Source organism: Pipra filicauda, unplaced genomic scaffold (assembly GCF_003945595.2).
Source record: "Pipra filicauda isolate LSUMZ 115617 unplaced genomic scaffold, ASM394559v2 scaffold282_size1924045_pilon, whole genome shotgun sequence".
Lineage (NCBI taxonomy): Eukaryota > Metazoa > Chordata > Aves > Passeriformes > Pipridae > Pipra > Pipra filicauda.
Window position 1 is genome coordinate 1,273,143 of NW_024104401.1, and position 25,321 is coordinate 1,298,463.

At 48.1% G+C, this 25,321-nt stretch overlaps 1 protein-coding gene across 10 annotated transcripts in view; it reads left to right on the forward strand.

The window, feature by feature from the left end:
- AGAP1 (ArfGAP with GTPase domain, ankyrin repeat and PH domain 1) overlaps positions 1-17,924 on the forward strand; it is a 314,556-nt gene extending 296,632 nt beyond the window's left edge. For all 10 annotated transcript variants that reach the window (XM_027735152.2, XM_027735158.2, XM_027735157.2 and 7 more), the window contains 2 exons: positions 11,166-11,421; positions 11,883-17,924. In XM_027735152.2, coding sequence (XP_027590953.1) covers positions 11,166-11,421; positions 11,883-12,086 — 460 coding nt within the window. In that variant the 3' untranslated portion in view covers positions 12,087-17,924. The remainder of the gene's footprint in view (positions 1-11,165; positions 11,422-11,882) is intronic.
- Positions 17,925-25,321: the final 7,397 nt, after the last annotated feature.

A 25,321-nucleotide genomic window follows, 5' to 3' on the forward strand; every position in this document is an offset into this window, starting at 1 on the left:
CCTGCTAACCACCAGGAAATTACCAATTTTCAGGAGTTAGTCGCTCAAGTCGCGCCGCGTCTGGCTTTTGAAAAGAAGTCTCTGTCATAAATCCTGGCTCGGGGAACGGGTCACTCGTGGAGTGGGCGCCGGAGCACCCTGTGTTTGCTGCTCCGCTTGTGCCTCCCTGGCTCGTCCCCGTGTCCCACCTCCTTGCCACAAACCCAAGTTACACAAAGACCATTAGGAGGGAACTAATCAGTTTGGCAGCCCTTGGGCTGCAGCTGCCACAGACCAGAAATCACAGTTTTTTCAGTTCACGTTCAGGGCTCTGATGGTTCTTATGGATACGTTCAGCCCCGGGGCATCTCGGGCAGGAGAGGACATACCCACTGTTCATTTTTTTTCAGGAGCACAATAGGAATATTCAGGAGCCGATGTAATTATTTCAGTGACTTTGCTTTTAAGATTGAGTCACAAATTAGAAAATAATATTCACATGTTTCTTCTAATTGGTAACAGATTAGGGATATTTTATCTTTTTAAAATAATTTCCAAATGTGGCCCGAAGAGGGATTTGCAGGGAAGTAGCTGGGAGAGAGATAGCACTTACACACCAACAGCACTTGGGCAAGAGGCTTTAATTTTTTAATTCTGGCTTTAATTGAGCTTTGAGATCCCTGCACACCTCTCTCTGAGTTGCTGTCGAAGTGGAACTTGCTGTCACTTTTGGCAGGTGGCTCCAGTGCGGATTTTCTTTGCTGTCAGGTTTTATGCGGGTTTCCCACTGTTAAGCACCAACCTTATGGCTTGTAAATCATAAAGGCCTAAAGGTTTGCAAGTGATTAATAGGCAGAGGTGTGCAATTAGAAATGCCTCAGCAGGACCTGAGCACTCCAATATCTGCTGAAAGCCAAGTCCATCTCTAGTCCCACCTTTCGAGGCACATTTTGGCAACCCCAGCATTGCACGTCCTGTTATTGAAAATACACAAACAAACAAAAAAAAGTCTTGGTATCTCATTTTTTAGGTACAGGGGAACCTCATGGATTTCTGTGGCTGTTCACTGCTGAGTATTTCTAAAGTCTTTCTTAGTTACTCAAGTCAATTTTTCATTCACTTCGCTTTTTCAGAAACATGAGTGGCTCTACCAACAACCTTTTTTAAACTAATTATCGTTTGTGGTTGGAGAAAGGCATCAAACACCTGCAGCCCAGTAGAACTGAGATGGAGGGGAGTCCCATTGCTTGCTGAACAGAGGGAATACCTCAGATCCAACTTGCCATGAAAGGCATCACTTTTACTAAATAAAAATAGCCATTAATAAGTGCAACTCATAGAAGAGTCTGATGATATGAACAATTTCTGTAGAGCCCTTGTCATCACTGAAATGTAAGAGACAGCCAGAGCAGCTGAAGGAGTAATCAACAGAGGTGGTGTAGTGGAACAGGCGTGTCAGCCAAGAAGGGAGGATGTGTTGGAGAGGAAGAGGAGGGTATGGGATGTATATCCCAGGCAATGAGCAATAGCACGAGGGAAAATGGCCCCAGGTGGTGCCAGGGGAGGTTAAGGTTGGATATTACGAAAAATTTCTTTCCTGAAAGGGTGGTCAGGCATTGGAAGGGGCTGCCCAGGGAGGTATTGGTGTCACCATCCCTGGAGGTGTTTGGGAAAGGACTGGAAGTGGCACTCAGTGCCATAGTTTGGTGGGCATGGTAGTATTTGGTTGAAGACTGGACTTGATGATCTTGGAGGTCTTTTCCAGCCTTAGCAATTCTGAGATTCTTGAATTGCAGGTGAGGAGACACTGGAAGGTGAGCAGAGCAGAAGGGAGGGTTCCAAGTCATCTGGGAAGAGTTGGACAGTGGAGAGGTCCCTGTAGCATCAATGTATGTCCCAGAAATGCTGCCCGTGGTCCCCAGCCCTCAGACCTCCCGCTGCAAACACTGCTGCCTCCCACTGCTGGCTTGTGCAGAGCAGGCAGTTGTTTTTATTTGCTTGCTGCTCCAAATGTGTTTTTCTTCACAGTCTATGCTCTAATACAATGTTTATTACTTGTATTTTCTCTTTTATGTCTTACATAAATTCAGTGTAATGTTGGAGAGTGTTTTTTTCCCAAATACTCCAAAGAGTGTCATCTTATTGCTTCTGCTGGAATTAAGGTAATATTAAAGCCCCCTGAAAGGGCTTTTGTTTTTCCTTGTAAACCAAACTGTAGGAGTTATTGGTAGCAAAGGATCAAAATTATCAAGTAAATTTTGGGAGGTCTTTGTGCAGCGTTGTGATCAGCCCCTCCTCTTCCAGTTTTTGATCCTTGGGTGAAGATTGGCTTCTCCTGGAGCCCACAACACATTTTTTTCCATTTTCAGTTGAACTCGATGATCTTAGAGGTCATTTCCAACCTTAATGATTCTATGACTGAAGCCACCTTTGTGTGTGCTAAGCAAGCCCTCATCTGAGCTCTCTTTAGCCTGCTCTGCAGGTTTGTCACCCTTTGGGCAGCCCTTGGAGGGGTTTCCCCCCCTCAGTGTTTAGAAGGCACTGGTGCACTCCTAGTTCTGCCCCTTCTCCACTTTCCAGCAGGATTTGCAGAGGAGAAGCTCCGTTTCTCCTCTCTGCTCTGTTTGTGCTGGGATCTGTTCCAAGGCAGATCACATCAGCTGTGTCACAGTGTCCTTAATGTGCCGTGATGGTCAGGGCACGGGAGGAGCCGTGGGGCTGAGGGACATCCCTGTTTCCTACCACCTCCCTCCACCCCTCACCTGGCACAGATTGTTGAGATTTATGCACTGAAATGTTTGGATACTGTACAAGAGGATTTTCATATTTTTTCCTTTAAAAAAAAAAAAAAGGAAAAAAGTATGTAATGATTTCTTGAGCTCTGTTTAAAGTGCTACTGCATTAAGCATAGCCTTCCTATAGGAGAAAATTAGTGTTAACAAATTGCAAATTAATGGAATCTTCTAACCTGAGTGACTGTATATCAAATTGCAAATTGAAATTTCCAGTCTGTGTTTAGGTACTGGCACAATGCAATTTGATTTATACACTTAAGACATCAGGTTAAGTCTGGTTACACATGAATAATGAAATACATTAGGTGCATATTTCCAATTACTATTCCCTGCATATATATATTTATTACTAAAACAAGCAAGAAGCAAATATACTCCTTGGTTTTAGCATTTCTATGCAACTGTTGTAGAGCAGCTTTTGGCTTTTTTTAGGTGACACTGGTGGTGTGCCTGAGTGTGACCACCCAAGAAATGGAAGCAGCCCACTCGTGTCTAGACCCACACAGTGATAACTCACTTATTGGCCTTTTTGTTGGTTTTTTTTTGGTGGGTTACATTTTACATGGCTGGCATGTCGTACCTGCATGCCAGAGGAATCAGATCATGAACTCAGCAGTTTTCCTGTTGGTCAGCACAGGGTGGGTGTGAGGGAGCTGTTGTTCGTGGCAGTTGTATTGCAGGTTCTCACGAGGTCTCCCTTGCACACCTCAGCAGAAATCCAGCTTCCCCCACTCTTCACTTTGCTTTTTTAATTATTTTCTCCAAGCTGCACGTTTAAAATTGTAGAATCTGAGAATGGTTTGGGTTGGGAGGGACCTCAAAGCTCATCCAGTCCCATTCCCTGCCACGGGCAGGGACACCTTCCACTAGCCCAGGTTGGTCCAAGCCCCGTCCAACCTGGCCTTGGACACTCCCAGGGATGGGGCAGCCACAGCTTCTCTGGGCAGCCTGTGCCAGGGCCTCACCACCCTCACAGCCAAGAATTCCTTCCCAATATCCCCTCTGACAGTGGGAAGCCATTCCCCCTTTTCCTGTCCCTCCAGGCCCTTGCAAAAAGTCTTTCTCCATCTTTGTGGTCAGCTCCCTTCAGGCACTGGAAGGCCACAGTTAGGTCACCGCTGGGCCTTCTCTTTTCCAGGCTGAACAATCCCAGTTCTCCCAGCCTTTCCTCATAGGAGAGGTGCTCCAGCCCTCTGATCATCTTCGTGGCCTCCTCTGGGCAGTGGGGAGCTCTAAAACCTTAGGGTTCACCATTGTTTGGGGGTTTCCCTCTGAAATACTGCTGGCAATGCTGTTTAAAAAATTTGGGGCATATAGGGTTAGTGGGAAAGTACAATTTGTGGCATTCTTCAAGCTTTTTATTACATCTCTGGGGACTGTTTTCATTTCACATATTTGCACAGAACAAAAAGCTGGGATTTGTCTTGAGAAAAGACTTAACCAGCTTACAGGGCTTGCAGTTGTCACCTTTAGGATCTTTATTCTCAGCTTAATAAGCCTTTTCTTAGTGCCCACAGTATCCCCCACCATTATGTGTCACATAGTTTTTGCTTAACTTCATACGGAATAAACCTCGGGTGTGATATATTTTATCGAGGGTACCTTAAAAATTATTAGATGGAGTGTCACGCAATGAAAACATAAGTTGACTGCAATTTTCTGTGATATATAAGAGCCCACAGTTGCAGGATATTTATCTAGAAAGCCTGGAGTCAGTAAACCTTGATGTCTTGGCCAGGCTGGCCATTAATGTTGGGCAGCAATAAATCCTGCGGGTGTATTAACACTTGAAGGAGAGGTGCTGGTTACTCTGTGGCATCACTGGAGGGGTAACATAGAGGTGCAGAAAAAGCAGCTGCTTTGGAGCTGTTTTGGAGGGGATGCTGTCAGGAGAGAGGGAGAAAGGTGGAGAAGCTCCACTGAGTCTGAATTATGACGATACTGGTGAGTGTCAGGCAAGGTGTGATTAATTTGAGAAGCACATTCAGCTCTGCACGTGTGAGTGATCTCTGTCCCTCATGCACAGTAGGGTTTTATTTCCCTTAAACACACAGCTGCGAAAGGAAAACTGGAAAATGGAATAGCAGAGCTAATGGTGGAGAAGGTCCTGGGCTGTGGGCTCCAGAAAACAGGTCCCTGACAGTGCAAGGTGCTGCTGATGGGAAACCACCTTTATTTCACAGAATCCCAGAATGGTTTGGGTTGGAAGGGACCTTAAAGCCCATCCAGTCTCACCCCCTGCCATGGACAGGGACACCTCCCACTAGACCAGGTTGCTCCAAGCCCCGTCCAACCTGGCCTTGGACACTTGTAGGGGTTTGTGCCTTTTGGTGCTGGTGTTTTGGTCTGGTTTGGTTGAATAGGACTGACAGTAGGAGAAGTAACCTGAATTTGCCATGTTTATGCAGCATTGAATTGGCTTTCTCTGTCTCTTGGACAAAAGTCTGCAGGTTGAAGAGTGGGTCGAACACAGTCCACAGCCAGACAAATTCCCCATCAGACAGTAATGAAATCATTTCCAAGCTGGGTTACTACACTGCTCACTGAGGCAGCCCTGGAGCAGAGTCCAAGGCAAGACACGGGTTGGCTGATCTGTGGCTTTCCTGTGGGGCTGGTCTTCGTCCGTCAGGGATGTTTAACTTGTAAGAAGTAATAAGCTTAATAGGTTGACTTTATTTAATTATTAATGATCCCTTTCTGTCCTTACAGCTCATAAAACACCCTGTAGGTTGGCAAAACACTCATAATATTGATCAGGAGCCAGAGAGATATTTATTTCCTCTTTGCCCCAGCGTGCATAAATCGTGGGCCTTTCCCCAGGCGGGCGGGATTTACAGTGGTCTGTTTCTGAAGAGCTTTTCCGTAATTAAGGAATAAATACCCTTTCGGTCTTTGTTTGCTGTCTGGAGCCCTCTTGTTTGCCAGGGACCTGCATATCCCTGGTGGGCTTGTGCACTCTCCCCCTTAGCAACGCGGCCGGGCAGAGAAGGCATGCGGGCTCGAACCACTCAGCTGCTAAGCACTGGCTGTGCAATACACCGGGGTCTTCTCCTGCAGAGAGAGGAAGCCCCTGTGTTTTCTCAGCATATTGTTCCCAGCTCCTCTTCCATGCCTCTCCTCCCAGTTCCTGCTTTGCTCGGGGCAGGAAGACACTTTGGAAATTCCTTGCTGCTAGCCCTTTCTTCTCGCCCTCGCTGCTTCTCCCCCCTTCGCTGTTGCAATTAAAAACATCGGGAACCCTTCCCAACATTTCAATCCCGTCCCTCCCTCCCTGATGTTTTTCTTTTACCCATCCCAACATTGCATCCCTATCAGGATCATCACAAAGGGGGCTGTTTAAATGGGAAGCCCCAGCACAACCAGCTGCCCAGCACTGGCCATTAGGTGACGGCTTCTTGCAAGCTGGACCACGAAGCTAATGACACATTCTGGGGCTCTTCCAGGAGTTTGGGAGGTACAGGGGGTTAGATTTACTTCATTTTCTTGGAAGAGACACATTAACCTTGTCAGCTGGCCAACAGGAGAGAATATTTGGCAGTGCTGTTGCTGAGCTGGCCAGGTTACTACGGCGTTGAACGGTTGTACTTCAGTGAGCAACCAGAAATGGCAACACACGGGCACAGCACCTGCACAGCCACACTGGAGAGAACATTTAGAGGCCTCCTCTGTTACAGAATTAGTTTCTTTAGGAAGTGAGAAGAAAAGGTAAAAAATTTCAAGAACTTTTTGCTGTTGTCAGAGGTGTGGAGGATAAAACTTCACTTCAAAATGCCTGCACCAAGCCTGCGCACAGTGTTTCAGGTGGTGGGAAATCAGTGCTCTTCCATGATAAATACCTGCTGTCCATTGTCTTTTTGATTCAACCTTCAGAAATCGATCCAGCTTTTTAACAAACAGTGGGTAATTCTGGGTACTGAGCAAGGGACACAACATTTTTGTCATCCTTGGTACTGCTCGGGCAAGAACAAGGCTGCTCTTGTGCTGGAGCTGTGGAATTTTGATGGCAAGTTCTCAGGGTCCCCATCCACATGATGTCCATCCACACAATCAATTCTGGGTCACTGTAAGAACATGACTTTTTTTTCCACCCTGCAAATCCTTTTGGTGCTTGCCTTTCATACCTCCCCACCAAACATGTGTGAGGGACCATGGAAGTGAAGGCAGAGATGAACAGGAGCGAGGAGGAGTAAGGATGGAGGGTGGATACCAGCAACATGAGGCTCCTGGTTGGATTTGTTGGGTGTAAAACTCAGTGTGCTCTGTGGGGCTGAGGTTTGTAGGACATGGGCTCCTCAGGGAGCAACTCCAGTGCAAACCACAAGTGGGGAATGCGGTGCAGCTCCTGGAGCGAAGCTGTGCTGGAAGCAAATCTGCTTTTTCTATCCTCTGATGCTCCCTAGTTAGCCCTCCCCCCTCCCAGGGCCCAGTATTTATGTTTCCAGATAATAATGATGTGGTGTGGCTGGCAGAGTAATTTAAATAATTGGACATTATCTTGAGAAGCAAGCACCTAATTAGATCAAAATAAACTGAGAACTGAAATTTTCATCTGTTTCTAATAACCCTTTACCTATGTACAGTATTACTGCCACAACAGAGATTTCATTATTCACACCACTGCGTGTACTTGGAGCTCACTGGTGATGGAGACTCCTGGAAGAGCAGAGAGCTTGGAGGGCTTTGGCCAAGGCTCAGTGACTCATTCTGGTTCCCCAGAGTATTTTGCCCCTTGTATTTGCCCCTTGTGTAACCAGTGAGGTTTGGAGTTTGTAGCAGCAAGCTGGGTTAGAACACAGAACTTTAGAGATAAAAGGCTCAAAGGAAGTCTTGGAACTCTGTTCTTAACTTCTCTAAGTTTATCTAGGAGGTTATAATCTATTCATTTTAATACAAATGAGGAAGAGGCAGTTCAGATGTTCTCCAGCATTTGGTAAATCATTGGGACCATCTGAGTGCATGGAGGTGTTGCCTCTCCAGCACACCAGCTCTTAATTTGGTCCTGAGAAAAGGACTCCGCTGTTGAAAGTTCACTCAAAGAGTCTTGTTTTGGCTTTGACAACTACAGCTGAAAATCTCTGGTACTGAGGGGGTGGTTTGGAGTTGCCAGGATTACAGCTAAGGGAAGAAAACGAGGGAAGTGTTTACTAGCCTTTATTTTTAGGGATTGGTTTGGTGTCTTTCTCCTGATGAGTTGCTCTTCCTCACACTTCCTTGTACTCTTATTCAGTTGATTTATTTAAAGGTATGTCAGTGCTGGCTGAAATGAAGCACTGTGCCTCCTCTTCCTGCTTATTGCTGACCGCTCCAATAATTCATTTTTTAGCTCATTAACTAAGAGGGGATGTGAGCAGTGGTCCTCCAGGGAGCTGCAATGAGGTTAAGTGATCTACTGCTGACAACTCTGCTCTTGGACTGGCCTTCCTTGGGGGAAATGAAACCTCGACCAAGACAAGCTGTGGATCCCAGAAGTGAAATTGGGGCATCAGAGCAACAATTACAGTATTTATGTCTTGTTGTCAGGATTTGGGAGATGAATGCCAGCGGCAGAGCTGCAGCTGTCTCCCGGGAAAGTCCCCAGGACTTCCCATCCAAATTAAATGGTGTGTGCCAGAGATGGAGGGAGGATGTTTGTGGGCCTTGGCTTTCTAGATGCTCATTGGAAAACAGCCCCTCTGTGTTTTGGCTCTCCGTGAGGCCTGGGTGAGTGTGCTTCTCCTGCTACCTCTGATAAGGTTTAGTTTTCTACCCTAAAATCCAAATGCTGTGTCTTTCTTGTGCCCAGTTTGTGCTGTTGAATAAGATCTCACTCAGTAGCTGATGTCAGTGACGTGCTGCCCCAAATGCCTGAGGCTTTTGAATCACCTTTATTTTGATTTGTGGTGTTTGCTGTGTTCCCACCACAACCCTTGATGTGACTCCAAAGGTGGAATTGGGTCTTAACAAATGGAGCCTTTTGGTGCCCTGCGTGGTGAAGAAAAATCAGGCAGGTTTTCTGAAAAGGGAAACTGGAGTGAGGTGAAATAACCACGTGCAAAGGTTGGATTTTTAGGTGAATGTAGCCCCGTGTCACAGCCTGCTGCTGGTGGCAGGGCCCTGCGCTGGCCTCAGCATCTCCTGAGGGATTCCATGTCTCCTTGGCTGTTCCCAGGCTCTACACCACACTTCCTCTGGTTAAGGGATGCATCCTGACCAGAGCACACAGTTAATGCAGAGCAGTTATGGGTGACTTGATCATGCTGGGGAGTGCCTTAAGGAGGGACCACTTGCATCGTCTCCATCCCTAATGCTGGTGCCATTATTTTCCCCTTCCTGTTCCATTTATTTTTAAAGGGTTTTCTTCCCCCAGCCTTTTGAGACAGTAGGATAAACCTGAGCAGGGCTGGAGCATCTTCATCCCTCTTTCTTGGAACCTCCCAAGGGCATCAGGACTGCCCGTGCGACACACGACAAATGAGAAATTCGTGCCAGTGAATTTGTAAACCAGCAGCCCAAAGCTTGGAAAGCTTCTGCCTGAACTAAGCTTTTATTCTCTGTATTTTAGTGCATATCACAGCGTCACTGTTACACTTTGAGGTGAATTGTGATTGGAAGTGGGAGACTTGTGTCAAACAGCTTGTTTTCTAAACAAAAAAAGGGCTTTTCTTGGAGCCGTGGTGATCACAACAGCCAGTGCTCTGAAAGGAGTCAGAAACTTCCTATCACTGAAAAGATGGTCTGGGGGAAAAGGGGATTCATTTGCAGACTCTTGGCTAAAGAAAATTAACTGAATAGGTGTTTGAGGTATAGTTTGCCTTTAGGATGTATGGACATAGGAGAAATAAATGGCCAAAGCCCTGATGTGAGCTGCTGTGGGTGAACAGCACAGGTTGAATCACTTCACTTTCCAATGTGGCACGTTTTAAACAGGCAGTGGATGTATTGGTTATACTTTCCATACCTCTATGTATGTTAAAAATCACATGAGATGTAAACATCCCTGGAGATAATCTAGGTGGATACTGGAAGTAGACCTGCTGCAAGAATGCCCATTTTATTGTAGATAATTGCATGTTACTTTTTCCTTTTCATGGCACTAGTTCTGGTTTGTGTTTTTACCTTAAAAAAATACAAATAGAAAACCCATGAATTAAAGATTCTGATAACTCCTTTTCTTCCTCCTCTCCATCTGGAATACCTGCAATGATACTCTGGTTATCAGATCTTGCCATCAAAGGTTAATTTGCAACTCCCCAAACGGGTCGTTGTGGGGGGAGGTTGGTGTGTCTTTTAGCTTGCAGGAGTCATTCAGAGGTTTGATCTAAAAGAGCACTCTCTGTGTTAATTTTCTGTTTGCACTTTTGCTCTGAATAAAAGCCCCGGACCTGTTTTAGGATAAATTGTGGTCGGGGTAGGGAAGCACAAGCTTTGGGAAGCTGTGCCTGAAAGCATCCAGGCAGGTCAAAGCAAGGTCACTCCACATGTCCCAGGAAATGATGCAAAACTAATCCAGATTTGCTGGTGGAAGGAGCTGTTTACATAAGTATTTAAAAACAGATTAGGGCTAACCTGACACTAGATTACTGGGAGCAGTGTAAACACGGCTGAAAGGCGTAAACAGAGCTTGGCCTTTTGTACTCCAGGGGGGAGAATCTGTCACCAGGACCAGGGTCCTGGCTCAGGTGATGTGTATGGCTCTCACAGGCTGAACAGATTACCTGAGGTACCTCTAAATGGGACTTTGTCTGGGGCTGGATCTCTCACATCCTATAATTGTATGCTAATTTTTTTAATGGCAACTGGAGGGACTTGTTTGTAGCCCTTGTTCTCCTGTAACTTGAGAGCACCCAGAAAGCTTTTGATAGTTCTTTGATATATCAGGAGGCAAAGGCGCTTCAAAGGATTGGTTTGGTGGTTTGAATTTTGGAAAAACAAACAGAGGAACCATCCATATGCCTTTGGAAACGTTACTGAACTTGGAGAAGGACAAAGCACCCCTGTTTGTTTACTTCTGCTCTGAGATACAAAAATTGGATGTATTTTGTGCAATGTATTTTTCCAGCCCGACCGTAAGGTGGAACCAGGCTGTCTGTGTGTCTTTGGTCTTTGTGACAGTGAGGGCTCTTGCACTGACCTCTTGCCAGCCCAGGGTTTTTTAAGACCTCCCGGCTGTTGTGACCTTACAGCCCTGTGGGCACAGCATCCATCCAGGAGGATCTTGGGCACTGCAGTAGCACGACTCAGTAACAATAAGGCGGGCAACACAAGTACTGCTGCAAACACAAGGTTTGGGCGAGCTGTTTCTGTGAGGGCTTTCTTGCCAGAAATTCTCAGGGGGAAATAACCTCCTCGTTGGTTAAGCACCGTTTGCTGCGGCGCCAGGTGAGAGTGACCCGTCTCCTCTGGCTTCTCTAGGGAAGAAAAGGAGCTCTGGATACGTGCAAAGTACGAGCAGAAGCTCTTCCTTGCCCCGCTGCAGTGCCTGGAGCTTTCTCTGGGCCAGCACCTCCTGAGGGCCACAGCCGAGGAGGACCTGCGGACGGTGATCCTGCTCCTGGCCCACGGCACTCGGGAGGAGGTGAACGAGACCTGCGGAGACGGTGACGGGCGCACGGCCCTGCACCTGGCCTGTCGGAAAGGGAACGTGGTGTTGGTGCAGCTCCTCATCTGGGTAAGTGCCGGTGGGCAGGGTGGGCTTTGTCTGCGTCCCTCAGCAGGACACCCCTCACCTGCTCCTTGGGGCTTCACGAAGAGGTTGTGCTGACACAGGGCATTCCTCACTGCGCACTCTCAAAGGGCAGCACCAGGGTAATAAGGTATGTTTGTGCCTGTCTCCTCCTCGATGGAAAGGGAAGGAGAGCGTAGGAAACGAGGAAGGAGAGATTCCCTTAGCTCGGAATACCTCTGGGACGGATTTTGTTCCACATGTGAGACCCCCTTCCCATAACAACCTTTATGTGTCTGGCTCAGTGCTCTGTGCTCACGTTGTCGGGCTGGTATCCTGCCCGCTCCCTCTCCTCCCTGTCCCCATCCTCCTTGAAATCCAAATCTGTCCCTCCCAAACCCGCTCCTTCCTATTCTGCTGCTCCGTTGGCACCGCAGCCTCCCACAGCCCCCGTGTCCTTCCCGCAGTACGGCGTGGACGTGATGGCGCGCGACGCCCACGGGAACACGGCGCTGGCCTACGCCCGCCAGGCCTCCAGCCAGGAGTGCATCGACGTGCTCCTGCAGTACGGCTGCCCCGACGAGCGCTTCGTCCTCATGGCCACCCCCAACCTGTCCAGGAAGAACAACAACCGGAACAACAGCGGCGGCAGGATGCCCACCATCATCTGAGGAGCTCCCTCGTGCATTCGCTGAGTTACATCCGCAGCCTCACATCCCTCCATCCCCATCACAGCTCCGCTCTGTGAGTCTGGTAACTCTCCTTTTCCCTTTTCCCTTCGGTGCACCCCTGTCCCATCCGGAACGCGGAGAGCGCGAGGGGATGAGGAGGAGCCCGGGGGCTGCCGGGAAGGCCGTTGTTTCAGTGACAGCTCCGGAAGGACGGGGACGAGCGGGCGAGGGCGCGCGGGTTGAGCGGGACACGCCGCGCGTGGCACCGGGACCATGGGAGCGCGGCCGCCCCGGAGCAGGGACACGGAGCAGGGACACGGAGCAGGGACACGGAGCAGGGACACGCGGCCTCCCGGCCTGAGGGAAGGGCGGAGGGAGAGGCGAGCGAGAGGAGGAGGAAGGAGAGCCGGTGACTTCCCGTGACTGACAGTTAAGCACATCAGTACATTTCACCTCTGCCGAGCGCCGCGCCTGGATTCCATTCTCTTCTCTGAAGAGCTTGACGGCATAAATCAGAAGCAAGCACAGAGTTTGTCAGGTTTGAAGCTCCTATGATGGTATGTGTCAAATCAGTTGTAGCTAATCTGTCCGGGGAGAATACTGGCTTCATTACACTTGTATAGTTGAGTTCTTCCAGCATTACCGCTGTTTAATAGAACATGATTAGTCATCACGGAGAAAAAAGCATATTAGCTGAGGAGGTAGTTACATGGCACGCTTCGGTGATTGCTTGGATGTGATTGCAATATTCTTAGAAGCATCATATTATCTCAGACATGTTCTTTCAAGCCCTTGGAGCCCTCCTTTCTAAATTCACTGTCATAATTTAGTATCTGTTTAATTTTTCAGTCCAAAGAGAGGAAATGAGTTGCTGAGTGTTATTTGACTGCAGTCTCCTTGGTGTAAAAACAAAATGGAAAAAATAAATAAGAGTAACTCCGAAACACAAAAAGGAATAATGAATAGCGCTATGGAAAAAAACATTTCAAGTACATTTAGTGAAATTAATAAACGCATTAAAGGCTAATATTTTTTTTTTTCAGCCAGCAGAAATAGGTTCTGTCATTTTGCCAAGGTAAATTGTGTTGAGTTTTTGGTCACTCCTGTGATGCATAGCCTAACTTATACAGATTTTTGTATTGTGTCTCTAGATTCTATGTATGTAAAATCTATTTGAATTTAAAAAAAAAACATAAATATACATTGGATTTTTTTTTTGTACAGAAAATGACATCTCTGTTAATTTATAAACTGTAATGGATGTGAACTAAATAATGTGCAACTAGTTAGGATCTGTGGGCTACGGGTCATTGTACATCAATAATATTCCCAGCAGTGACTCTCGTTTCCAAAGCCTGTGAGGAACATATCAGGAGGAGATCAGGGCACACTTGGCATGGAAAAAAAAAAGTGTGTGAGACCTTTTAGAAAGGAAAAAGAGGCTGTTTCTTAGCGCTGTAAATCTATTTTAGCCCAGAAGTCAGGAAGCTTTCACAAGCCAAGACAAAAAGCCCTGTTGTGGCCGGGGGAAGATCAGGTTTGATTAAGCTCAGAATTGATAGCCTTCAGCGGGCAGGGCACGGCTGAGCTCCACTCCCAACCTGGCTGCTTCCGGCAAGAAAAATGGCTTGTGAAAGTAGCCTGGACAGTTCATTTGAATCCCAGGTTTTAATACTTGATTGGATTATTTTGGTCTTACCAGGCAGATCCCGGCTTCTGCTGTTTTCCCAGTAGTGGGATTCTGGCGCAGGGAAGCAGCTTGCAGGGGTTTTGGCAGGCAGGAAAGTGATTTTTTTTTTTTGAAGTGGCATACAGCAGTGTGAAGATGGGGGAAGGGCATATCACGGAGAGAGTTGAAAACTCAACTGAATTCTGTGGCAAAGGAGCAATTATGTGAAGGCAGTGAGGTGCACACAGCATGGTAATTTGCAAATCTACCTGCTCGGATGTCTTTCCCAAGCCTTCGGTGGTGCTCTTCCTTGGGGCTCTGGATTTCACTCAGCACACAGTGGCAGGAGCGTGGCAATTGCCAAGTAAACTCCATGTGGACAAAATGCAAAGGGAAAAAACGTGATCTGGTTGTCTTAAGGGAAAAAAAAAAAAAAAAACCAGCAAATTATGGATTTGATGTAAATTATTAAATTGCGGTAGAAAAACAAGCCTCAAGGTGGAAGTACAGGAGTATTGACCAGCTTTTCCTCTTTGGAGGTGTCCTCCTTTTGTACTTGGTTACTATATAGACCTTTGATGCTTTCTGGGGAGGGAATCTTCCTTTGCCTGGCCTAGGCTGGCTGAGGCAGAGCAAGGACACAGCTGAGTCCCTTCAGACTGGGATAATTTTAAATATTCTTTTTTTTTTTTTTTAATTAAGGAAAGGTGTCTGTTGTAATTGCTATTTCTCCATCATTCCTGTGCAGCTCCCTGATCTTTGGTACTCACGGGTGGTCCTTCGGCGACGGGACCACCCACCCAACGTGCAGCTGACGGGGGTGCTGTGAAGCCACTGCGTCTTGGTGCTCATGAGCTTTATATCCCTGCAGGGAAACCCAGCAGGGATTCGGGAATGGCAATCCCAGAGGTGCTAGAGCTGCCTGCTGTTCCCCTGGGAGCATCAAGGGCATTTATTTGTATCCGAAAACCAAGTCCAGCGTTTCAAACCCACGGAAGGCAGATCTGCCGCCGTTGAGTTCTCAGTGCATGTTCCATTTCAGAGCTGGTTTTTTCCAAACTAAAGTTATTTTCTGTACATAATTTAATGCTCTCTTTGGGCCACCTTCCTCTTACAAAGCTGAGAGTGATGTTTGGGAAACAAGGGCAACCAGGCTGTCACGCAGATTTCGGGTATATCAGTTATAAGCTCCTTTCATAAAAATTTTCTGAGGGCGACCCTTGAAAAAACACAGAATGTTTTTAAGAAAGGAAATTCCAGTGTATTCCAGGAAAAATTAGATATCCAGGCTAACCAACTAATATTTTAATTGAGCGGTAACACAGTTGTTTTTAACCTAAACGTATTTTTCCCTTGGAGGTGTAAAAGTGTAACTATGTTGGAGCAGTGTAGGAATATGTGATGGCTTCCCCAGGCACATCGGGGTCTGCGGGGAGGATTCCTGGTGGTGGATGCGGTGGCAGCAGGAAATCATAGAATATCCTGAGTTGGAAGGGACCCTCTGGGTGAGATCACCCAGCGCTGTCTCTCCGGGTCAGGAGACACCTTTCCTGCCACGACAGCTGCTGACGCTCCACCACGGGAGGACGGACGAGGGTCTGTGCCTTGTGTTGGCACAGCATCCCCCGGACAGATAGGTTTGGTTGGAAGGCTGGCAGGAGTGTTGTGGCACCTCCTGAGCTAGTGGGACACTTGGCAAGGAAGTCGGGCCAGCGTAGACTCCATCCCCTTCTTGCACAAGGGGGGAGAGGAGGGGAAAGCCCTTCCCACCAGAGCTGAGAACAAGGATGGAGGAAGCTCTCCTTGGCTGGATCCCACTGGGGCTTGGCTTTGGGAGCTCCACGTGCTGTACAGGGAGTGTGTTTGCACTTTGCAGAGGATGTTCTCAGAGCTATCCAGGTGCAGAATCAGGCAGTATGTGCAGCACTTGGGGTCCTGCAGGGATTGCCATTCCTCCTGCTTTCGCCCTGTTAACCCAGCCCTTTTCTGCTCGTACTCTCGCCTTTAGCCCCTCATTGCTTTCCTGGAACCCACTTGCCAGGCTGTTCACACCCTTTGAGCGTGTTATGGACAAATGACACCCAAATTGCCACCCAGTCCATAAGAAACCCCAGCAGAAACCTGTCAGCTGAAGCTGTTTTCTCGGCAGTGTGGTGTTCATTGCATCCCCCATTTAACCCTTCCCAGCATCCCAGATACCTTTAAATCCCCCTTCCTCTGCACTTTATCCACAACAGCTAAAACACTAGAAGCGAGTCAGCTGTTCCTGTCACCATCAGCACCTTCCTTCTATTTTTAGCTAATTGCTGTCGAACGGTGGGGATGAGTCGGATGTGTCATATCTGGCATCTGAACCTGGATATTGCTGAGGAGGGTTCACTTCTCCTCGCTCTTTGTGAAGAAATAAGATCCAACCAGGGTCCTGCAGAGATTTGGCCAAGGGCTCCCCTTACCAGATTTCTAATTTTATTGATAAAAGGGGGCATTAAAAAAAAAAATATTTTGGAGAACTTGGTTATGAACTAGGTGTGCTGCTTGGAAAGCCAGGCGAGCTCCTGGAAGGTGAGAGGGGATTTTCAAGCGTTTGGGCATAGTGTATAATAACCGTGTAAACATTAACATTGTTTAATTTGCCATCTTGTCCCCGTTTCCCTAAATTATGTGTGTTAGTGCAAAAAGAAAAAAGCTTTAGCGGCACTTGGAGATTTCCCTTGGCCAGAGGAAGCTGAGTCACGTAGGGAGAGGAGTAGAGGTGGGAATGCAGATACGGGCTTAGAAATGATCTCCAGCACTGTAATGTAGTATAATTAGATTATATGGGGTTGGAATAGCTTCATCTTTTATATTTGTATGGAGATCGGGAAAAATGAAGTAATTTGTAGTTTCTAGTATAAAGTAGTAATAGTGGAGACAAGCACAGATTTCACAAGGGGGTCCCGAAGGGGCCCTTTCCAAACGTCTCGGGGAGCCGCCTTTGCACCTTAACAGGGATGGTTGTTGGGTTTTGTTAGTTGGTCAGTGATGAAATGGTCCTTGTCGGTGGTGGGACTCAAGGGAAAGGAGGGGAGCATTGGGGACCAAACCTGGGGCAGCTTGGCTGGGCAGGGGACAACTTGTCCATCCTCATCTCACAGTCAGGCATCTTCCTCCCCCCTCCAGAGGCAGCTGCAGCGATTCCTGAGTGGGATCTCCAGCTGCTGGTCTTGGATCCTCAGTTACACATCTTCCGTTCTTGGTGATTTGTGGGTAAAATTTGTTGCGTAGAAAACCCGTTTTTGGATGTTCTTGTGTTTGCGGCACAGTAGGAGAAAATAAAAACACTCCAGATTAAAGTTCCTTCTGAGGTAGAAAAACACTAAACCACCCTAAATTAAGAGGTTCTGCAGAGAGTTTTGAGTTCTGAAATTCTAAACTACCGAAAAGCAGGTTGGTTTGAATGGTTTTATTAGAAAAGAATCTCCTGTTTGAAAAAATAATAGGGGTCATAGAGCAAAACTTTTGAAGTTGTAGGTGGGTGTATTTGTTGATTTAGGATGCTCTAGGTTTTGCTTTGTTGTTTGGCATGGGCCAGTTTTTGGAGTAAGTATCGGGTGGTCTCATCTCAGGACAGTTTACCTTGAGTTGACTGAATCTGTCTCACACTTTAAAGGGAGGTTCAGAGGGTTTCAGCCAGGATTTTTGGGAGCTGGGAATAGTTCATGTTTTGAGAGGGGAATTGCATGATCTTTGAAAATAAAAGGTTGTTTTGGAGGTTCTTTTAGAGCCATCTTCAGCCCCAAATCACCAAGCATGTTTTTGGTCATCTTGGCCCCATGTTTCATTTCAGGGTGACAGCAGTATGTGGGTGAATTAGCTCCCATCATTTACCGCTGTTCCTGGAATGCTTGGGGGGTTGGGGGGGGGAGTTCTGCTTGTGGATGGATAAAATAAAAACGTTTCAGTGCATTTCAGCAGTTTTAACCTCTTCATCTCTGTATGTGTGCCCATCTCCCAGATCCCTGGGGCACATTCCAGCGGTAGCAGTTGGTTCTGTTGGCAGGCAGAGCTTCAGCTTTCCCTTGGCCATGAACTCCTGGATGTGTGTTTAGCTTCCAGTAGTAAGGACTGACTGTTCTGCAGTGCTTCAGAGCTAGTGATTTTTACCTGTGTGTTCTGTACAAAATGTGAAGGGAGGGTGGGTGGGGGATGCTTTGGGGGGTCTCACGGCATGCGTTGCTCGCTGGCACTGAATGCACCATCAGCTCTTTTGTGTACGCCCCGTTTCCCAGAACCCATCGCTGTGGGTTTGTTGCTGCTTCTGAGAACTGAGGAAGCTGAAAACACTTCCCTGGTCCTCGTGAATTACAAGGTACAGGGTGTAAAACCCCTCAAACAAACCAGGTCGCGTCTGGTCTGCGCTGAAGGAAAACCTCAAGCTCATGCAGGACCCAGGAGAGGGTTTGGTGCTGAACGGGCGTCGTTATTTGGCAACTAGATCCCAAATGCAGGGATTGAGTTGAGTGGGTAAAGTGCAGTCAAGGTGTTCTGAGCCCTAAGGTGAAGGTGGTCTGTCACTAACCACACTTGGTGTGTATGTGTGTGCCTGGATGTGCTCTCCACACTGCTGGTGGTTACTGTGGGAAGGTGGTGCACACATCAGCCACAATCCATGGCTGGAGCCGCCTTTTCAGTCGGATGTTTCCGAACAGGCAGATTTCCCAGTTTGAGTCAGACCAGCCATTCCCAAGAGCACGGAGGGCAGGATGGGGGGCACCAACTGGAGAGATGCAGGAATGGGAGGTACAGGCTTAGTGCATCTCAGGACTCACACAGAGACCTGCCTCAGAGGTTTTCCAAAAATCCAGCTCCTTCAGACAGCAACACTGAACTTGAACTTGGTCACTAGGACTGGAGCAGGCCCCCTTGGCTGAGAGGAGAAATCCCAGCTTACCAGCCCTGGGGGTGAGAAACACCAGGGAAGGAGATTCTGAAGTTGAAAAGGACAGTGTTGCAGCTCAGAGGCCCTTTTTTTATATAAATTTGCTTGAAACTCAGCCTTCTGGGTGACTTTGAGCATGGGACCTGCTGCCCTCCTGTGGGTGAGCCAGCGATGCTTTGGGTCCTGCTGCTTTCTGGGGCCGTTGGGGATGGCAGTGGGGAGATGTTTCTGATGGGCTGTCTCCGGCCCCAAGGGCAGCTGCTCCCTCCACGTGCTCTTGGCCGTGACTCTCTGGCCTCCAAACTTTGCCATGTGGGAGCCACAAACCACAGCTGAAGCTCACTGAGGCTTTTGCCTGTGCTGAGTAGTCCAGGAACAGTAGTCCTGTCAGGGAGAATCCATGGGGAGAGAGAGGGCAGGTCTGGCAGGACAGGAAGGGGCTGTGGTAGGGACATGGCTGAGTGTGTGGAAATGATGGGAGGGTCATTCATTTTCCCTTCCTTCTGTTACTTTGAAATGCTGTTGAAGTCCCCTCCAAGCATTTTTTCTGAGTATCCAGAAACTCACCTGGATTCTCCATTGAATCTACTGAGCTCCTTTTACTAATCCATGGGGGAAATTGGACATCCCCATCCTCTGAAAGCACACGGCCCTTTGCTCTGTGGAAGTACCAAGTTTCCAGGGCTCCAGATGCATTCGGCCCAGCTCTCTTTTACCGTGTCAATGTCAAGAGCACCTTTCACTTGTAGACACGTAGGTGGTGCACAAACTGAAGGGTTATTTGGGTTAGGAGTGTCTTCTCAAACACCAGGGACTTGTTTTGTGTAAGTATTGCCTTTGGACTTGGATTGGAATTGCCAGGAGCTTGACGGTGCAGCTCCTGCTGCCTTAAACCTCTCGGCTTCAGTGGGGTTTGAGCGTGTCCCAAATGCCTTGCCCTTGTCTGAGGCAGAACAGCTCTGAGCTGGCAGAGTTAGGCTGTGTCCTGACCTCTCTGGAGGCAGAGTTTGGCCCCTGGTCCCAGCCAGGTCCTGGTTTGAGGTTCAATCTAACGGGCACCTTTATTTCGGGAAGCGGACGCATAAACTGTTCTCTTTTCCTTTATTCCTTAATAACCTGTGACCGCCTGCAAAGGCTGGATTTTGCATTCAGCCCCCAAGTCTTTCAGGTTTTTCTGCTTTGTGATGTTTGTCTTTCCGGTCAGGATGGGGACAAGGGAGCCCAGGTGAGCAGGGACACACGAGAACTCTGCTTGGGGTAGGGGCAGGAGGTCCCTAGCACGTGGCAGGCTTTAGAGCAAGTTTGGGGTTGTTGTTTTATTTTTGTTTTCTGTTTCTGTAAATAATAATGTATAAATGATGACAAGACAGTGTGGAAATTCTAAAAAAAAAAAAAAAAAAAAAAAGTCTTTTGTTGTTGTTTTTATATTACCTCATTCAGCAAGTTTGTTTTACAATGACTCAATGATGCTTTATTTATATTGTTTGTACTGTAATTAAACCGATTGACAAACATTTCACTTTGCTTGTTGTTTCCTATGATTTGGGTTTGATTAAGTATGCCAGTTTGTATTATGTTCCCCTTTCCTCTCTCTCTCTCTCTCTCCAACACATTGAGATTTTTTGTGTCAGCTGTACAGTATTCTGAATAATTAAAAAAAATAAAAAAATAACAGAAAAAAAAACAACAAAGAACAAAAAGTTGTAAAGTACTGCAGAGAGAGGCTGCTATATTATATAGGTCTCTTTCTAATAAAGACAAGAAAACTTGTTGGTCGCAGCTTGTTCTTTGCTTGAGTCTTCCTCGTGTTATTGAGCTACACCTGCCCTGGCCCTGCTTCCTCCCCCTGTTAATGATGAGATCCTGTCACTCCTGCCAGTAATAAAGATGAAGGATTATCCCAGACCTGGGATGTCAGAAGAGCCAGTAATGGTGCAAATTGATAAATTAAAAAGCAATAAGTCAACCCCACCGTAATGGTGTATATGTAAGAGTTCTGAAAGTGCTTGTGAAGTGAATGACGGATCTCCCAGCCAAAAATATGTGAGCTTTCATTAAAAACAGTTATTCTCCCCGAGGAAGAGAGAGTAGTAAATGTTGCACCTTGGCTTTAAGAGTCTCTGGAGGTGATCCAAGGAATTAGGCCAGTAACGGTTACATCTGTATCTGCTAAATTGGTTGAAATGATCATTTAAAGTAAGAATAATAAAACATCTTTAAGGTCATGATATGGTATGGTCTAATCACTTCTTGGAAGGGAAATCATGGCTCTCCATTAGGCTCCTCGGAGCAAGTCCTTTAAAGCCCTGAACAATGGGCAAGTGATGGACATTTATTTACAGCTTCAGAGGTCTTGTCCCAAGTACATCCCGAGAGGGAATTGAGAATCTCAGCAGGCTCAAGGAGAAGACAAACTGTTGTCCTGATGCAGAAGGTTGAAGGTGGGATGGGGAGGGAAGCAAGAGGTGATGGGGTTTTCACTGGAGCACACTGGGAACTCTCCAGAGGGGTCCCTGCCTGGGCCATCGCGCCCCAGGGGGTTGGCAGTAGGATTTGTGATCCCAGTGGCTGCAGAAATTACATGAGGGTGAGGGAGCTGTGTGGGACCAAGGTGGGTGCATGGAGAATAGCAGGAAAAATTCAGTAAATCTGCATTAATTGGGCGTTAAATAATGTGCCCTGGCATGGAGAAAGAAATGTAAGATTTAAAGACCTGTAAGGACACCATGGAGTGAGACAACCAATGCTGTGGTTTGGCTCCCTGTACTTGTCTCACCTCACACAAAACAGAGAAATTAGGAATGTTCAGGGATGAGTAGAGGTGGGAAAAGTGTGGAATTTCCCTCAGAAAGAGACCCCAAGTGGGGGAATATGATAAAAGCAGACAAGAAGTGGGGAAGCAGCAGACTGGGGACGTCTCTTTTCCTGGCCTTGTACCCAACACTGTGCACAGGCTGATGGCACCAAAGGGCAGCACGGTCCAAACCAACTGAGATGGACAAGATGTGCCACAGGACCTCAGTGCAGTGGGATCTTGCACAAGAGAAGACCTGGCCAAGGCTGGAAAGGTGAGTTTGCACCTCCATGCTCTGAGCGGGACTGCCACAGTGTGGGATCTGGGGTTGGGGGGTTTATCTTTTACTCCTGCTTGTGCCTCGGCCCAAATGTGTTCATTCCTCAGGTTATTGCCCATCCCACCCAGTCTCCCACCTGCTGTCAGTTCTGTCCTGTCACATGGGCACTTGGTTGGGGTTTGGAGGAACTTCCCTGTTTCTTTTTCTGCTTCTCAGTTCTCCCAAGTGCTACGGAGAGGCCGTAGCAGCACTGTGAGGGATGAAAAACAACAGGACTGCTTGGGGATGTTGGGTTTTTACTTTTTCTTCTTTTTTTTTGGGGGGGGGGGATGTCACATGGCTGTTTTGTCAAGCAGCAGCCACATTCCTTTGTTCCTGAAAGGTTTTCCCACCCGTTCCAGCCCGTCCAACGCAGGAGGTGGGTGCTTTGTGCTCTCCCCTCTGGGTTTGAAATGTGAACTTCGAACGTGGGAGAACTTGTTTTGGATTCCCCCTGGGTGTAAAGCTGTAGTAGAGCTCTTTTTTTAGGCATCATCTGTCCCTCCCCTCCTTTGCTCTCCCAAAGGGGTATGGGTTTTGATTTTGTGATGGGCATGGCTGGCTGCTCTCTCTCTGTAACAACCCTCCTAAGATCTGGCTTCTCCTGGAAGATCCTGGTGCCGAGGGATGGTGGAGCAGATTTAAGGATGTCTTTCATGCCCACATTTCTCCCCTTACCCTAAGCCCACCCCCATGTACCCCTGAGACACTCTCAGCTGGTGGCATTCACTGATACCTTGGAAGAAAAGAAAATATCCTACGGCAAAGCAACAGGGGTCAGAAAGAGGTTTTGAAGGAAAACTATTGATTCCCATAATGGGAGTAGGGGGAACATCCAACATCCACTTTTTTTTTTGTTGTTTAAATGAGAAAAAGCAGTTTCTAAAACGACCAGACTGTTGGTCTGCCACAAGGCCTCGCTGTTAACTCTGATGGGTGCTAGGAGCACCAGCTCAAGAAACCTTCTCCAGAGCCCAGAAGCACATCACTCATGCCCATAGTCACTCCAGGACTCGGTGGCAGGAGCTGGAAGTGGTGTCCAGAGATGCTGCTCAGACACTTGGTGCTACCCTGATGGGGAAAAACCCAGCAGAACGTTGGGCTGGGGAGCAGGATGTCCCCACAAAGCTTCTCTAAGCCCAGCACCACTTGCTTTGAAGCTCCTCCTTCTGCCCTTTTTCCTGTTTCTGTGACGGATCTCAGGCAGGGGATTGCAGGAAGAAGCAGGCAGTGTGGGTTTTTCCCTGGTGAGGCATCACAGTTCCCACCTGAGCAATGCCCAGGACATGACTTTGGGGAATCATTTAGGTTGGAAAAGACCTTTAAGATCATTGAATCCAACCATAAAGAGAGAGCACAGCCTGCAGTAGTTACCAGGAGGGCGCACTGGGGAAACGCGGCTGCTCCTGTAAAACCACTCGATGTGCAGTCGGAAAAACACCAGCCCAGGGCAGGCTGGGAATCCCACCAGGCAGTCATTGATCTCGCCTAATGTCCAGTAAAGCCTTAATTGCCCAATAAATGCAGTCACAGTAACCACGGTTGATGTGCCAGCAATTAGCACTTCTTTATTTGCATTCTGCCCCCACCGATCTCCACTTCCACTTCCAGGTCTGTTTGGTTTTGAGCTGGAGAGACTCCCTGGGTTTCCAAAGGGAGGAAAAGGAGAGCTCGAGTGGTGGGAGAGAGGTGAAGCTGAGCCTCGGGGCAGGAGGGATGTGCCTCGAGGGATGCAGAACCCCCTGCAGGGCTTTCCCGGTCCTCAGGGATTGATGCTGGGCTTCCAGGGAATGCACCAAGCCTGGGATGTGCTCAAGCCTTTTGGTGCTGCTTGTTGTTCAGCTGAAGAGAATCTCCTGATCACCTTTTGCAGCAGAAAATGGTCATTTTGGTGCTGGAGAAAACAATTCACATCATTTTGGAGGATTAGTGGAAATCAAAGGCCAGGAATTTTGATCTAATGAAGCAAGGGCTGGGATTCCAAGCAGCCTCAAGCTGCCAGAGCAAGGATGAGGCAGAGAGAAAAACATCCTGCCTGATGCCCACTGGCAGCTGCCAGGGTGAGGAGGTGCAGCAGGAGGGAGAGAGGGGGTTCCCAAGTGCCAAAACACCTCATCCTGCAATGCTGCCAGTGCCGGCTGGACACTTGTTTTGAAATCCCACCTCTGCTTTGGGCCATGCAGAGAACGTTGCATCTACTTTGCAGGCAAAATGAAACCACTGAGAGCCCTTGGCTTCTGTGCTGGGGTGAAGATGTCCATCAGCATTTTGGTGAGGTCCCCGAGTGCTGCCTGGGCGTGGGAGGGAAAAGCTGCACATTGCCTTGGGAAAGGGGGGGAAGCAGCCTGTCCCAGCCAGAAATTAAAATACAGCCACCCAGCCCTGTGTCTACCCCTCTGAACAGAGTGTCTTTGGAGGCGTCCTACAGGTTTTGGGGAGTCTGGGGACTGGCAAGGGATTGTGCTGCCAGACAGCCTGGTAAGTGGCACAGAACGGGGCTGTGCCCGAACAGGAGCCCAGGAGAGCGTGGGCACACTGAGGGCTGCCGGGCATCACCCCCGATGGATGAGCCTCTCCGGCTGCTGCTGAGGCAACTGGATTTCAGTACCACCTTCCTTCCCACCCCCAGCACACTCCCCTCCTCCTCCTCCTCCTCCCCACCAGAGATGCAGCAGCCACAGCTCCCGCTCTGCAGATCCAACTGGTAATGGCCGGGCTGATTGACTGCAGATTTCCCTGTAACTGAGCTTAATTAGCAAGCTAATCAGGTCTGGAGATGGTTCCAATTTATTTATTGGCTGATGGCTGCCACTAATCGGCCTGGCCAGTTAATACTGGCAGCGCTGAGGTTTGTGCCAGGTGAACAAATACATCAGGATTCCATCCTTTCCAGCACTGGGGGCTGGCAGGAGAGCCGGGATGTGGGCAGGGTGGCATCCACAGCATCCCCTCCCCGGGAGGTGAGCAAAGGGCTGAGCACTGTGCCCAGCTCAGACCAGCTCTGGCTCACCAGGAGGATGATGTTTGCAGGCAAGGATAGAAAGGGAGCGTGTTCTTTGCAGATGACAGAGCTCAAACACCCAAAATAGTCCTTGTGGCGGGGCCGAGGCATCCAAAGGCAGTGTCGTCCGTGGGTCACCTTCAGAAGAGGTGACCCGGGGCAGGCCTCTTACAACTTGTGCTTCTTAGTTCCCTCCAGCTGCGCAAAAGAGATTTAAAAGAAGATTTTATTTTGCTTTAAAAAAAAAAAAAAACCCAAAGGGAATTGTTCTGGATTTTTCTTTTCCCCTGGAATTGCTGGGAAAGTGCTGTTAGTGTTCCCTGGATGCTGGAGCATCTCTGAGCTGATGGGGGATCTTTTGAGTGGAGGCAAGGAGAAAGGAGAGCATCAGTGGTGTGGCAGAGCCTGTCTCTCTCCCACGTGTTGGGGAGCCAGGGAAGGAGGATTGAAAGCATGAGGAAAAACTCCCTTCCTTGGCTGCTGGCCCTCCAGGTGTCCCACCAATTTCTGGTTGTGGGACAGAGACGTGTGTGG